Source organism: Vicia villosa, linkage group LG3, assembly GCF_029867415.1.
Source record: "Vicia villosa cultivar HV-30 ecotype Madison, WI linkage group LG3, Vvil1.0, whole genome shotgun sequence".
NCBI classification, from domain to species: domain Eukaryota; kingdom Viridiplantae; phylum Streptophyta; class Magnoliopsida; order Fabales; family Fabaceae; genus Vicia; species Vicia villosa.
In genome coordinates, this window is record NC_081182.1 from 14,266,107 (window position 1) to 14,281,987 (window position 15,881).

Below are 15,881 nucleotides of genomic sequence, written 5' to 3' on the forward strand. Positions count from 1 at the left end.
AAGCCCAATTACATGCCATTATGTGTACATTTTCATTCATCTTTGCAAGTTACACCATTTTGACCTTACTAACTTGTGTGTTGGAGTGATAACTTTACAAGTACTTCCTATGCTCCAAGACTTACACTGCCGTACCAGAGAGCTTCTACAGCTCTCATCAGCACATCATCGATCTTTTTTCCACGCCTGAATGGCGGCACCGTTGTGGGAACTGTTTTTTGATTCTCGGAAAATTCCACGTTGAATTCTTTAGATCCTTTCTATTGCATCGCTACAACTGTTCTTGTCGACCGATCAGATCGGTGTGAATTTTCTCAACCAACAATGATCACTTTGAAATCAACTAGATTGGCCGCTCATCGCAACACCAGTCATGTGGCCAAAGCCGCCGAGGCAGTCCTTGCCTCCACTTATTAGACATGATTCTTTTCTAGCTACTTCATTTAATCATTTATGGTTATTTATTAAGACATTGAAGCATTCTCTCATTATTACTATTTCATAAAATAGACTACAAAACCAAAAAGCTATTTATGAGACTAGGTTTTTGGCTCCCTCTTGCATGTGAGTTTCTCCTTTTGTATGGGTACTATTAGTGTCCATGAAAAGCATGTCATTTTCTCCTTTTGTATGCATCATTCAGTTCAACTGAATCTTTTTATGATTCATTTGTTTGTATTTTCGTTTGCTTGTATATCCATTTTTGTCATCCTATTGATACCTAACAATCCGTAAAAGAACGCAATTGTGTAGTATTGGAATATGCATCATATAAGGTACAGAGTCCTATATTGGCATAGTAAGTGTTACACATTATGGATGGGTCCTTTATTGCACCTCCACTCTATTCATCAACTATGTTATGTATGATAATAATATTTCTGTTGAGTTAGAAACCATAATTTCTTTAGGAACTTAGACTTCCACTTGAAAACCAAAATAGCGTCCATCAGTGCAAGTCCAAAACAAAGAAAATCCTAAAGCTATTGTCATGATTTATTTGATCTAAAGTTAGTAAATAATCATCAGGTATAAGAAGATGTTGCAATAGGAAATTAATAAAAAGTATCACTTTATTATTGCTATATATTTACACATATAATTTCCATGTACAAGTGTATCTATATCACTACAAAATTTTGAGTCTCATAGAAGTTCTACTAATTGTTGAGGATATTTAGAAGTGAGACTCTGATTTTAATAAGACGCCTAAACAAAAACTCAAGCCCTTCTTCAAGGTCTTGAATGCATGACTCCGTTTTCTCCAAGTGGTTTTGGAGATCATTGATCCCTTCAAGTTTTCTAGTCTTGGTAAATAAGAAACACTGCAATGCTACATCTACTTGGGCAAATTCACTTTCATCTGTCAATAGTGAGCAAGCAACTCTTTTGGGTTGGATTAGCTTCGAAATGGAACCGAAGATATTTGACTTTGACTGTGTGGTCCCTGAGATATATTGCAGTATTGTTTGAAATGTAGAAAGTGTAACTACTTCAACATCTTGTAATAATTTAATCAAAGCCTCTGTTTGATGATCTTTCTTTGTAGACAAGACATTGCAATTTTTAGTATTAGCCTTCAAATTTGTCAATACTTTGGAGATGGCCTTTTTCACAACCTTTCTAGATGTCAAAAACTTCTTAGCCTCTGCAGTGACCTCCGTTCCGCCTCCTCTTCTTCTAATGATGGATTGAAGTTCCCTTGTGCATTCTTTTGTATGAATTACAGCATCTTTGGCTGAACTACACACATCTAATAGCCTTAAGGATCCATCCAATAGGTTATTTACCCAATTTTCTTGATGCTGATCATGGAGAAGTGCATCTTGTGTTAGTGGAAGCTGAATCAAATTTTCAACACACTCGATCAAATCTCGCAAGCCATCAATCTTATGGAAAACTGACGATGAGGAGGAGGTTTCATCGGAAGACCTTTGTAAGGTTTCCAAATGTTGATTACATTTAAGAATGAGGGGGTGTGGTCTAGATGGCAAGCTGATTGAGCGGCCATGGAAATTGGATTTTGTATTCATAGGAGATACTGCCATTTTTTTTTTCTGCTAAAGAGAAGAAAAAGAGAAGCCTTTGTTTGAATGTTGAATTGAGTTATGGATCTGTATTTTTCCATTGGCATCTTCTCAATTTATATCAAAGGTGTTAGGCGACATAAGGAATCACATCTTAATCACATATCAATGAGGCCAACTAATCCAGATTTGAATTTAGACATTATTACAAAAATGTTAGAGCTTTGTCTCCTCCAAGGTATAATTCCAACTCATTTGCATTATTATAACATTTTCAATGCAAATGTTTCACCTAAAACGTGTTTTAATCATAAACATAACCATTTTCACGTGTGCAGTATTGTCAGGCATGTCTCTGTTGGAGGAACATGAATCACACCACACGTTTAAACATATGTTAACATGTGTTGAAATTAGGGGTGTGCATGGTTGGTTATTTTCAAAAACCAAACCATAACCATTTTAAAACCATTTAAATGGTTTGGATTTATAACCATAACCACATTTTAATCAAAACTGGTTATAAATTTGGTTATGATTATATAACCGGTTTTTTTAAAAAATCCAGTTTTAAAAATTATTTTTTTCAAAATTATTTTTTTTAAAAAAAAATTAATATTTTGAGAATTAAAATATTTGGATTTGGATAATAACCGAATTATAACCGAATCCAAAATAATTTAATCGGTTAATAACCGTTTAATTATATCCGGATTATATGAATGGATAACCAAACCATTTATAACTAAACCGGTTAATAACCATTCAATTATATCCGGATATTTAAAAGTGATTTAGGTTTGGTTATGGATTTGGACATCAAAACCGGATATTTTGCACACCCCTAGTTGAAATCCTTGATCAACTCACACACATGTACTAGATCAAAAAAGATCTTACAGGTTATTTATAAATAGAACTGCTTGTCATCTTCCAGACACATGATCCACTTTCCATGTTCATACACTCCCATCACATGCAAGCTCCTTGGAGTTCAAAATTTGAGTTTTATTATAGATCCTTCACTTGAAATAGGGATGATATCCCATTTATATATGGCACATGCTCTCCCATCTTATGCAAGATTGACCAAATGTCATGCATTAGTTCTAAAAAAGAGGTGAGATGCTGGCACAAAAGGATGAAATTGATGGCTTTAAAAAGCAGTATGCAATTCCAATTGTGGTAGCGACATGGAGGTTTTTGACGTGAGAGTTACGAATTTGTAAATCTACCTGGGCTTAAATCCATCATTCATCTTCATCTTCATCCACTGCTCATCATCCTCATCTTCGTCTTCGTAATGAGGATGGATGAGTACAAGAATGGGCACTAGAAAGATCCTTAGAAGAGCACGCTATCATAGCAAACATTTGTCTCTGAAATTCTTCAAATTTTATTTCCAACAACGTTGACCACTCATAATATATAAGAAAAGTAAATTAAACACTAAAAAATACATTATCATCAAACTACTAAAAAGAAAATTACACGTCTTACTTTAAACATGTCAAACCATTCTTTTCTCTCTTTTGCTCTATCTGTTCCTTTAAAAGCTCACTATAGCAATTGAAAATTCCCCAAAATAGTTTTTGCTCCAACTTTTTTAATTGCTGCAGCAGCAACATTGCTTGGAGTAAACCTACAATCAGATATATAATTTAAAATCCATTAGAAAGAAACAAAACAAAAAAGGCACATAATCTTTAATACTTATCAACTACTGTAATATTCAATTGTTTTTAACATTACACAATTAAAAAATCTATAATAAATATTATGAGGTAATGTGTCCATGTCAAATAAGCCTAAATATCTCAAAATGTATGTGAAAATAATATTATGAAAGCAAACAAAAATGAGTAACAAGAAGTCCATCTTGGAACTAGTCAAACCCAAATGTAAAATGCATATAAGTGGAGCCACTTGAACCTCAGTAAACAACATTTCTTAAGAATAAAGCATATAATGGGGTAAATCAAAGCTATGAATCAAAGCGTCGAATCGAAGCTCCGAATCGAAACGCCAAATCAAAGCTACGAATCAAAGTAATGAAAAAAAATGGAAAATCATTTATGGAATAGACAGAATGGAAGTTGTGAATGAGTTTACTTTGGACACTCCTGCCGAAAAGTGACATACAAATTTCGTTATCACTCACCAAATTGTGAAGAAGCCAAATGATCAGACAACGACGGTGAAGTCGAAGGCACTGTAGGAATCGACCATGTGCAGGAAGAAAGCAATAAAGAACAGCAAACTGTATCTCCGAAAGAAGATGCGAATGAGCAAACAGTATCTTCGACGAACAACGGTTGCGGATGAACTGTCAAAGTAATACAGAAAAATGAGTTGCAATTGATACAAACTTTGGGATTCATCATGACAAAGACAAATAGACAAAACAAAACAATAAGATTGTAATCCATGGAAATAGTTAGCATTTAGACATCTAGCATAATATACACAAAACAAACATAAACAAAACCATTATCAGATAAAGTAACAGTCATCGGTACACAAGGACACAAGGGAGAATTGTAAAAACCCTAATTTAGAGAAGAAGGAGGAAGAGGAGGAATGAAAAGAAGAACAAGAATTCAAGATTGTGAGTTAGAGTGATTACCTCAAAGGATTGAAATGAAGGTTTCTTCGTTAGGGTTTGCTTTCTGAGAAAAACATATTAACTTTGCTTCTCAAACATATTTGCAGTGTTCTGAAACGATTGCAAGGAGGGACGGAGGGTTTGTTTCTGAAAATTAGAATTTTAATCGTTTTATTTTTCTTCAATTTTTTTTGTTTTTAAAAGATAATATAAAAAAGAGAATAACGAAAATTGTTAGGGAAAACTAAACATTTTTTGCGGTGAAATCTTTCAAGAAAATATACTAGCGTCGGTCAAGACCGCCACTATAATATTAATAAATAAATAAAAATTAAATAGTACACCATGTGATAAGATTATTGAATGTTGTTTATAAAGTTGGAGTTTAACCACAACTTCATCTTAAAAACTCCACACCCTTTCTTTACTCGGAAATATTTTGTTTTATGTGGGATTAGGTTAGGAATGGCAATGGTTAGGAATTGGATAGAATACTAAATTATCTGTTCCTCTCATATTTGTAATTTGAAAAATCTCCGTATTCGAGTTCATATCCGCGTGTGCACCAATGTTCATACTCGTACTCCTATCTTATGAGTACCTCATATCCGTTTATCCGTATTTGTAGTTAAATTAAATCGATTAGTTACAAAAATATCATATAATTTAAAGTTTTTTAACAATATTAAAAAAATTATAGATGTTATTGTTGAGTTAAAAAATAAGTACACACTTTTATTAAAATGTGTAATACTTTAATAGTGATATATTTTTTAAAAGATTGATAAACATGCATTATTATATAATAATAGTAATGATATTATATAAAGAATCAGTGCGGATATGAGACGGGGTGAGTAGTAAGATATATGTGTCCGCTCTCATACCCGCTTATTTTAATAGGTAATATCTGTCTGTGCCCATATATATTTTGCGAATTTTTATCCTTCTCGTTGTGAGCATTTTTTACAGGTACCCATGGGGTATGGGCCAAATTGTCATCCATAAGTTGGTTCTTGTTCAAACTTTCTCTCAACTGTGTCAACAAAGTTTCTCTCTCACATATTTGTTGTTGTATCTATGGAGGATTCTTGTTACCTTGCATATATCTATTGAGAATGGGAGGATCACGTCCATACAATATCTTAAAGTGAGTCATCTCCAAACTGAGGTGTTATACCAAAACTTTGTCCTAACCTTTTGGAATTTGAAATGTAAAGCACCTCAAATACATTTTAGACATTTATTTAAAGCGTTTGATTGACCATCTAATTGAGGATGATATGTGATAAGATTATTTAGATCATATTTTCAATAATTTTCATGTTTAAGTATTGATGTTTTAAGTTTTGTTTTTTCATTTTTCAATTTTATCTAAAGCGTTTGATTGACCATAAGATTGAGGATGGTATGTGATAAGATTATCTAGATCATATTTTTAATAATTTTCATGTTTAAATATTGATGTTTTAAGCTTTGTTTTTTCTTTTTTATTTGTTTTTCATGTGTTTCATCGGTTTTTAGGATAAAAAAGTCGTTTTAGACAAAAGGGGAGTCAAGAAGGAAAAAAACACTAAAATTTGAAGTTTTGAAGATCTGTCATACAAAAAATCAGCGGCTCATTACGAACTGATCGTAACCTGGACTACGGGGCCGAGTGGCCCCATGTTGTTCCCCATAGAAAATCTAGGAGGTTTTAATTTGTCACCTCAAGTTGTACCTGACACCCCCCCCCCCCAAATGCAATAAAAAGACTATAATAGCCTTACAAACAATTTCCAACATTTTCAAAATTCACTTAAAGGTTGCGCAGATTTAAAAATTTCTCTAGCGATATCGGAAATTTATAGAATCTACCGGAAGTTATTGAAAAAGTGAGTAATTTACCTTATATTTTGGAATTGTCTGAGGTTTTGTCTTGAAATAATGGAATTTCCGGAAGTTTTAACCTTAATTTATGGAATTTCCAGAATGTTTTACCAGAAACTATGAAATTTTTGGATTTTCGTATATCCAATTGTACCGGAAAATTCATAATTTTCGGTAGTTTCAAAAAGTTTGAAATTTTTCAAAATTTTTAGAATTTCTGGTAGTACTAGATTGGAAACTTGGAAATTGACCTTATGTCACTGATTTTTGTCATTTTATCATTTTGGAGTGAGGACTAGGGGAAAGGACAAAACCATGTTTTCTTGTTTTTTATTTGAAGGGGAACCTACTTCATTGTCTTCCTCTGCCACGTAAGCCTTTATACGACATTCAACTTCATATGACTATAAAGATTGTAATGGTTACAAAGAATACCATGGTGTTGGCCACCACATCCTTTGTTCTGTCCACCACGACCATGGTAATGGGAAGAAAGAGTAGATGATTCAGTGGAAGATAGAGTGGAGATTGGTTGAAAAGTGTGAGGTGTAATGAAGCACAACAACTGTTCACTAACTAATTCATGGTCAGGAACAAGGGATCCCAATAAAATCTGATTACTGATAGAATCAAGTTTTGGTGGCAGTCTGATAAGTGTCGTGATCATAAAAAACTTGTTAATTGTTAATGAGTTGTTGCATCATTTGTAAAAGACATTAGGGTTGAAAAATTAACATTAAAAAAATCAAGCTTACTAAGATAAGCTTACATATCCATATTCTCTAATTTTAAAGGGTTGATATTAAGGATGACATTGTAAAGATAATAGACATCGGTGGAGAAGATTTTTTTAGCCTTTTCTTAAATCTCATAACAAGTTGTAAATGCTTGATACTACACTTGGAGATTAGGCGATATGGAAAATCATAACACGATGCATATAGAGGCATTGGTATGCTTCCATTTATTGCAATGGACGCTGGAAGTATCTTCGATTATTTGGTCAAGTGATATTCAAGTCCTTGACAGTAAATCTATAACTTGAAAGCACTAACCAATATGTTGTAGTTAGTTGTTTCACTTAGTTTCTCGAGCGAAACTTTGATAAAAGTGACGAATTCGATTGCGGAATGATCTCCCGTGAGAGTTGATGGTTGATAAACATGCAAACAAGGCCACTTAGTGGTGGGAGGATAGTACGGTCGGAATGAACAGCGAAATTGGGGAAACGCGTTGAAAAATGGATCTGGTGCAGTGTGCATGAGGTGTATGCACCGGGATGGTGATCATGCTTGAGGGAACGTGTGGCACGTTGATTGGGGGAGTGCTTTACATCAACGGGTTTGTCGGAGAGTTTTGAACCTAGTGGTGGCGACACACCGGTGATCGGATGTGCGGTTGCGAATAAGAGAGGCACGTAGTAGCCGTTTGTATTGTGAACGACAAAGTTATTAGGACAAAATAGAAGGGATCGTGAAACCCTTAACTTTTGATACCATATTGAAAGTGTATTTTCTGAATGTAATTGTGTGTCAAATGAAATCACATCATATATATATATATATATATATATATATATATATATATATATATATGAATTGTAAAAGATAGATAATGTAATTATTATAATTTATACAATATTAAAACTAATTAATGCTATGTTGCCTCTATTGAAAGGTTTAAATTTGGGTTACTAATAAGAATTACAACCAAATAAAAGGAATTGGGTTTTTTTTACATTAACAAACTTAACTGATATCATTCAAAGAACAATATTCAATACAAGGAGGTATCATATTAAGAATAATACGCCTAGACTAAGAATTGACCGCTTTAGCTAAGATATGGGCAATCAATTTTGCTTGGCACTTTATGAACTTGACCTCAAAGTTTGGAAAAAAGGCAACAAATTCTGAGTAGCCTTAATACTAAAACTAAATTCAGAGTTACCTAGATGTTTTGTATGAATAGACTAGATTACAAATTGACAATAACTTTAAAAAATAACATGAGATAATTGTAGAGAGATGAAATTTTGGATTGCTTCCTTCAGTGTAGTTGCTTCAGCTTCAATGACAGAAATAATACCCACATCACAAGACACACCAGTGGTGAGAAACCTCCCTAAGTGATACCTGAAATATCACCCTCTATTCGAGGTTCGACAAACATTATGGAAACCTGCGTCGACATTGCACTTCACCTGATCTATCAAAGGCGGAATCCACACATCTGGGTTATTAGGGGCAACGTATGAGTTACGCTCTTCTCTAGCTAACAACCAATCATGCCAATTATGATAAGCTTGTATACCAATCATCATAGCATCCTCTCGAGCATCTTGCCAAACCACATTATTCCTACTCTGCCAAAGAACCTCAAGCAAAACAACAAATCTACCCGCATCCCTACGATCCTCACGACTACAAACATAAAAAATAAGGGACTTAGCGTCGTGGAAAGTATGTAAACGAGGTTCGATTATAGATGACAAACCTGCTGCCTGTCAGCTTTGAGTTGTAGAAAAGCATCCGAAAAACACATGCCACTCATCTTCATCTTCTAATTCACACCAAGGATATAAAGACGGGCATTTGTACATGATGTTGTTGAAGCTTAGATCGAGTCGAGAGGCAATCAAAAGGAATTGAGTTGTTTGCAATATTCTCCAGCTTTAGCTAAAATGTGCTTCATTCATGTGTTCTTTGAACAATGGTTGAATGGGTAGTTCACTAGTTTGATGTTAAGAGCATAAATATCGATGGATTCAAGCCGTGTCTACACAAATTTTTAAGCCATCATGTCAGAATTTAATGGATATTTATGGAGGAAAAAACTTTGGTACATTTGCATACGTTCTTTAACGTAGGAATGCTTTTTTACTGTTCTTTCCCATTTAATTCAACATAAACATTATACTTCAAGTGCCAATAAAATATATGGATGTAAATTGTGGAGGTTTGGTGTGATCCATTTTAAATTTTTTGATGAGATAAATCAATACTTGAGAATTATAGATGAGTTGTTTAAATAACTAAAGTGTAATATAATATAAAAAAATTAAGAGAACCCATTTAAAGAAGTCAAATGGATATAATTAATGAATATGAATGCTCTAAGATCATAGTCACCTAATTTGTTTCCGTATGTTGTACTGGATCTGGTTGTTACATAGCCGGTACACTATCAATAGATTTTTTTACTTTGTCTAGTTAATAACAATAAAGTACAGTCTAAAATATATTAAAAGACTAATAGAGCGTAACACAGTCCCACATCGGTTAATTCATAAACAATAGAGTCTAGAAATGTTTATAAAATGGAGCGCCTCATCCAAAAATAGGGTGTTGAGTAGCAGTCTATAAAGTGCAAGGGTGCAAATCCAGAAAGTGCAACTAACTACCATTTCATTTGGTGATCTAAAGGTCAAATTAGTGTGAATACGTGCGAAATGCAGTGTTTAATTTAATCTTTGTAGATTTAACTCAACTAGTCCTTTTGGGTTTGTTCTACAACAACTACAATTTTGAAGATGAGAATACAAGTAATGGTCCTAGTAGTCGTGCTCAATGCTGCTTCCCAACGCACCCCTCAATTTTAAACTTTGGAATCACATAAATATAGCATCTTCCATAAGATATAATAGAACTCAAATTTTGAACTTCAAGGGGCGTGCAGGTGATCGGAGTGCATGAACATGGAATGTGGATCATGTGTCTGTAGGATGACAAGCATTCTTATTTATAAATAGCTTGTTAAGATCTGTTTTGATCATGTTCCTCCAAGAGACATGCTGCAATTGTTGCATTAGCATCACACCAGTATTATTATTATTAAAACTCCTTTTTTTAGGTGAAGCATTTGCATTGAAAATGTTATAATAATGCAAATGCAACATAGTATGAGTTGGAGAGATTCCTTGGAGGAGACACATCTCTAACATTTATGTAGTAATGTTTGGATTCAAATCTTGATTAGTTGACCTCATTGATATATGAATAAGAAGAGATTCCATATGTCGCCTAACACCTATGATATATATTGAGAAGATGCCAATGAAAAAGTACAGACTCAATTCAACATTCAAATCAAGGCTTCTCTTTCTTTTCTCTTGAGCAAAAAATGGCAGCTTCTTCTCCTTTGAACACAAGATCCAATTTCCATGCTCGCTCAATCAGCTTGCCATCTAGACCACACCCCTTATTTCTTAAATGCAGTGAACATTTGGAGACCTTATTAAAGTCTTCTAATGAAACCTTCTCCTCATCGTTACTTTTCCATAAGATCGATGGCTTGCGAGATTTGATTGAGTGTGTTGAAAATTTGATTCAGCTTCCACTCACACAAGATGCACTTGTTCATGATCATCAAGAAAATTGGGTAAACAACCTTTTGGATGGATCCTTAAGGCTCTTAGATGCGTGTAGTGCAGCTAAAGATTCTCTAATTCATACAAAAGAATACACAAGAGAACTTCAATCCATCATAAGAAGAAGAGGAGACGGAGCGGACGTCACTGCAGAGGCTAAGAAATTCATGACATCTAGAAAAGTTGTGAAAAAGGCCATCTCCAAAGCCTTGACAAATTTGAAGGGAAATACCAAAAGTTGCAACAGGTTATCAACAAACAAAGACCATCAAACATTGGCTTTGATTAAATTATTACAAGATGTTGAAGTAGCTACACTAACTACATTCCAGACAACACTGCAATTTATCTCAGGGACCACACCGTCAAAATCCAACAGTTGGGGCTCCATTTCCAAGCTTATACAGCCTAAAAGAGTTGCTTGCTCTCTAGTTGCAGATGAGAGTGAATTTGCCCAAGTGGATGTAGCATTGCAGTGTTTCCTATTTACCGAGACTGGAAAACTTGAAGCTATCAATGATCTACAAAACCATTTGGAGAAAATAGAATGTTGCAGTCAGGACCTTGAAGAAGGACTTGAGTTTCTGTTTAGGCGTCTCATTAAAATCCGAGTCTCACTTCTTAATACCCTCAATCATTAGTTGAATGTATACAAGGATCAAAATTTTGTAGTGATATAAATACACTTGTACATGAAAATTATATGTGAAAATGAATAGCAATAATAAAGCGATACTTTTTATTAATTTCCTATTGCAACATCTTCGGAAACCTGATGATTATTTACTAACTTGTACAGAAATTAAATCAAGACAATAGCTTTAGGATTTATCATGCGTTTCCGAAGAATAGGGATCTTGGCTTGTTCAAGACCTAACTCTCTTTACTTAGATCCTCTCTACAATTTCTGAAGTTACTCTACACTCAAGTATTATCTTGCATACATACTTTTAGACAAAATTCATAAGCGTTTTCAGGCGTTGATGAAAGCTTGGATTCATCAGTTGAGGTAAGAACTCAAAATTACGAAGAAGGCAGATCATTCAATCTCAAAGTATGTTTTAAGAATTAGAGCTATAGTTGATTTACTTCTTGCTATTGGAGATCCTATTTATAAAAGAGATCAGGTTCATGCAATTCTACAAGGCTTACCCGAAGAATGCAACTCATTCATCATGATAATCTATGGTGAAGTTGATCCTTTGGATCTTTATGACATTGAACCTCTTCTCTATGTTCAAAAAGCACAGCTTGACAAGTATCGACAAGAGTTAGTTGTCATGAATGCCACTGCAAATTTGGCTCACACACTAAGTGAAAACTCAGGAAGTCATGGTGGTTATCAACAATTTTCTGGTAGAGGACGTCAATTTTATGGTTATGGACGTGATAAGTCCAATCTTTGCACTTGTAATTTCCAACTTGTCAGCTCTACAACAAGTATGGTCACTCAGCCATGGGATGTTGGCACAGGTTTGATAAATCCTTCGAGCCAACTCAAGTAAAGTAGCAATCAAACTCTTTTGGTGGTCCAGGTCACATTTAAGGCAATGCTAGTCAAAAAGCAAGGAAATAATAATAATAATGATAATAATAAAGAACAAAGCTGATGAAAAAAACAACAAGTAATCAAGGAAATGAAATTTAAAGGACTGTTGATGAGATTCAAAGAAGTGGTCTTGATGCGTCAATTATTGTAAATGATGCGTGAAATTAGTAAATGTTTCGCACGTGAGCTTACGGTGCCACGGTGCCCTCCTCTTAATGCAATTTACGGATGACTTGTATACATGACTACCGAATGCTAAATGAATATTCAAACCTCACTTCTCTTCAGCATCAATTATGTGCATAGGCAAATGAACTATCTGGATGGCGATGTAACGTCTTCTCCTTTTGTGGGTCTGGAACATTAGACTCATTGTTGGTCCCCATTTCCCCAAACTCTCTAACACTGGCTACTGTCCATAGCACACGTTATTCTATTCATAAACATATTAGTCATTTCAATCTCTGATCGCTCCCACCAAATTTTTTGTGTTTACCTGCATTCACATATTCTTTGTACATTTGTTCCATCAACCATTGGTTAGTTTACCAGTTTGAAGTTAAGATTAAGAATGTATCTTTACATGAGAATCTTTATGAAACTATATATATACATTGACATATTCCTCTTGGTTTTGGGTTCGACAACAACTTGAAAAAAGTTGAGAAGCCAAACTCTGGTTCTAATTTATGGTGAACTCCATTATCGATATCTTCAATGCACGACTCTAACTTGTGCATAAGAATTTGAAATTCTGAATAGAAGAAGCCTTGGAACTGATGAGAAACTACAACCCTGCATTAACCTTTATGAAGTAATTTGTTTCTGATTGTTGTGAATTACACTATATTCTTTTAAGACGCACCAACTTTGAAATTGCTAAGCACTGAAAAAAGTCTCATTGTGTTGGTTTTTTGAAGAAACTTTGAACTTACTTTTCATTGCTTTCAAATTTCCAAGAGCAGTTGCAATTGCTTTCCTCATTTTTCTTCTTATATGCCAAGTATTTATCACCCTAAACTGTAGTTCCACTTTCCACATCTCTCTTCCTAAGAATAACTGACTGAAGTTCATGCAAAATATTTGTTGATTGCACCGTACAATCTTGACTGTATTATAAATCTCCAAGAGTCTCGTAGATTCATCTAATGGTTCATCAACCTGTTTCTCATGGCAATGCTTGTTGGGCGACTGTCAATTGGAGCAGCTTATCATTGCTTTCTTGCAAATCCTACAGGCCATTCAGTGTTTAAGTTATTGAAGATGATGATGAAGAAGCTGTTGGTACGACCATGCAGAGAGATTTGGGGTTTGTTTCTACCACAAATAGCTATAGTGGATGAAATAAGAGTTATGGTTCTATTAGCTTACTTATTCTTTAGATATAGCAAATAGCTAGAGGAGACAAGTTCTACTGCAGCAGTGTTTGCTCAATGCTGCTTCCCAACTCACCCTCCAATATTAAACTTAGGAATCATATGAATATAGCATCTTCCGTAAGATATATAATATAAAACTCAAATTGTGAACTCCAAGAAGGGGCATGCATGTGATGGAAGTGCATGAACATGGATAGCAGATCATGTGTCTGTATAAGGAGGAGCATTTCTATTTATAAATTATTTGTTAAGATCTGTTTTGATCAATTACATGTTCATGAGTTGATCAAGGATTTCAACAGGTGTTAATATATGGATGGTGTGATTCATGTTCCTCCAACTCAGACATCCCTGATAATACTGCAGTTGTTGCTTTAGCATCACAGCACTTAACACACATGAAAATAGTTATGTTTATAATTAAAACACATCTTAGGTGAAGCATTTGCATTGAAAATGTTATAATCATGCAAATAAGACAGAGTATGAGTTGGAGAGATTCCTTGGAGGAGACACAGCTCTAACATTTATCAAATAATGTCTCAATCCAAATCTGGATTAGTTGGCCTCATTGATATGTGATTAAGATGAGATTCCTTATGTCGCCTAACAACTTTGATATAAATTGAGAAGATGCCAATGGAAAAATACAGATCCATAACTCAACTCAACATTCAAACAAAGGCTTCTCTTTTTCTTCTCTTTAGCAGAAAAATAAAAATGGCAGTAATTCCTATAAATACAAAATCCAATTTCCATGGCCGCTCAATCAGCTTGCCATCTAGACCACACCCCCTCGTTCTTAAATGCAGTCAACATTTGGAAACCTTACTAAGCTCTTCCAATGAAACCTCTTCCTCATCGTCACTTTTCCATAAGATTGATGGCTTGCGAGATTTGATCGAGTGTGTTGAAAATTTGATTCAGCTTCCACTAACACAAGATGCACTTGTTCATGATCAGCATCAAGAAAATTGGGTTAATAACCTCTTGGATGGATCCTTAAGGCTATTAGATGTGTGTAGTTCAGCCAAAGATGCTGTAATTCATACAAAAGAATGCACAAGGGAACTTCAATCCATCATAAGACGAAGAGGAGGCGGAACGGAGGTCACTGCAGAGGCTAAGAAATTTTTGACATCTAGAAAGATTGTGAAAAAGGCCATCTCCAAAGCCTTGACAAATTTGAAAGGAAATACCAAAAATTGCAACATGTTATCTACAAACAAAGACCATCAAACATTGTCTTTGATTAAATTATTACAAGATATTGAAGTAGCTACACTTTCTACATTTCAAACAATACTGCAATTTATCTCAGGGACTACACAATCAAAGTCAAACAGCTGGGGTTCCATTTCCAAGCTAATTCAGCCCAAAAGAGTTGCTTGCTCACAATTGACAGATGAAAGTGAATTTGCTCAAGTGGATGTAGCATTGCAGTCTTTCATATTTACCAAGACGAGTAAAGTTGAAGGCATCAATGATCTGCAAAACCACTTGGAGAAAACCGAGTCATGCATTCAAGACCTTGAAGAAGGACTCGAGTTTCTGTTTAGACGTCTTATCAAAATCAGAGTGTCATTTCTTAATATCCTTAATAATTAATAGAGTTTTTATGGGAATCAAAATTTTGTAGTGATATAGATACACTTGTACATGGAAATTATATATGTAAATGTATAACAATAATAAAGCGATACTTTTTCTAAATTTCGTGTTCCAGTATCCTCTTAAACCCGATGATTATTTACTAACTTGTAGATATATCAAATCATGACAATAGCTTTATGATTTTCTTTATTTTGAACTTGTATTAATTGATGCTATTTGGTTTTGTTAATTAAAATTAGTTGAACATATTTATTGTATAAGGTGTGATAGGCCTAATAATATTCATGATAGAAGGATACTAAGTTACTAATTATATCGAAGTGTGGTTAGGATTGACTCTAAAACTCTATGATTACTTATTGTTATATCCATGATAGAGATGTGTTCTAGTGGAAGTCTATGTTTCTAAAGAATTTGAATTAAAAGGCCAACATATTTTCTACTAGAATATCTTCAGAGTTATGCTACT

At 34.3% G+C, this 15,881-nt stretch overlaps 3 protein-coding genes across 7 annotated transcripts; 2 read left to right on the forward strand and 1 right to left on the reverse strand.

The window, feature by feature from the left end:
• Positions 1–696: 696 nt before the first annotated feature.
• LOC131660387 (uncharacterized) lies at positions 697–4,853 on the reverse strand. Of its 5 annotated transcripts, none has more exons than XM_058929632.1 (4): positions 4,654–4,853; positions 4,189–4,353; positions 3,528–3,669; positions 697–3,406 (listed from the first exon to the last, which is right to left on the reverse strand). In XM_058929632.1, exon 4 carries the CDS (start codon positions 2,046–2,048, stop codon positions 1,161–1,163), a length of 888 nt encoding a protein of 295 aa, XP_058785615.1. In that variant the 5' UTR covers positions 2,049–3,406; positions 3,528–3,669; positions 4,189–4,353; positions 4,654–4,853; the 3' UTR covers positions 697–1,160. The 5 variants fall into 5 exon arrangements, with proteins under 5 accessions (XP_058785615.1, XP_058785614.1, XP_058785613.1 ...); XM_058929631.1 differs by having other exon boundaries at positions 697–3,414; XM_058929630.1 differs by having other exon boundaries at positions 697–3,445.
• Positions 4,854–10,507: 5,654 nt separating this feature from the next.
• Positions 10,508–11,596, forward strand: LOC131654951 (uncharacterized). The gene has a single exon (XM_058924872.1). The coding sequence runs from the start codon at positions 10,624–10,626 to the stop codon at positions 11,509–11,511; it is 888 nt and encodes a 295-aa protein (XP_058780855.1). The 5' UTR covers positions 10,508–10,623; the 3' UTR covers positions 11,512–11,596.
• Positions 11,597–14,216: 2,620 nt separating this feature from the next.
• Positions 14,217–15,491, forward strand: LOC131654952 (uncharacterized). Its single transcript, XM_058924873.1, has one exon. It carries the CDS (start codon positions 14,432–14,434, stop codon positions 15,404–15,406), a length of 975 nt encoding a protein of 324 aa, XP_058780856.1. The 5' UTR covers positions 14,217–14,431; the 3' UTR covers positions 15,407–15,491.
• The last annotated feature ends 390 nt before the right edge of the window (positions 15,492–15,881 follow it).

What these genes read in the sequence shown, in the direction of transcription:
- LOC131654952 (XM_058924873.1), top strand. Translation starts at nt 14,432, where the DNA reads ATGCCAATGGAAAAATACAGATCCATAACTCAACTCAACATTCAAACA.
- LOC131654951 (XM_058924872.1), top strand. Translation starts at nt 10,624, where the DNA reads ATGGCAGCTTCTTCTCCTTTGAACACAAGATCCAATTTCCATGCTCGC.
- LOC131660387 (XM_058929632.1), bottom strand. Translation starts at nt 2,048, where the DNA reads ATGGCAGTATCTCCTATGAATACAAAATCCAATTTCCATGGCCGCTCA.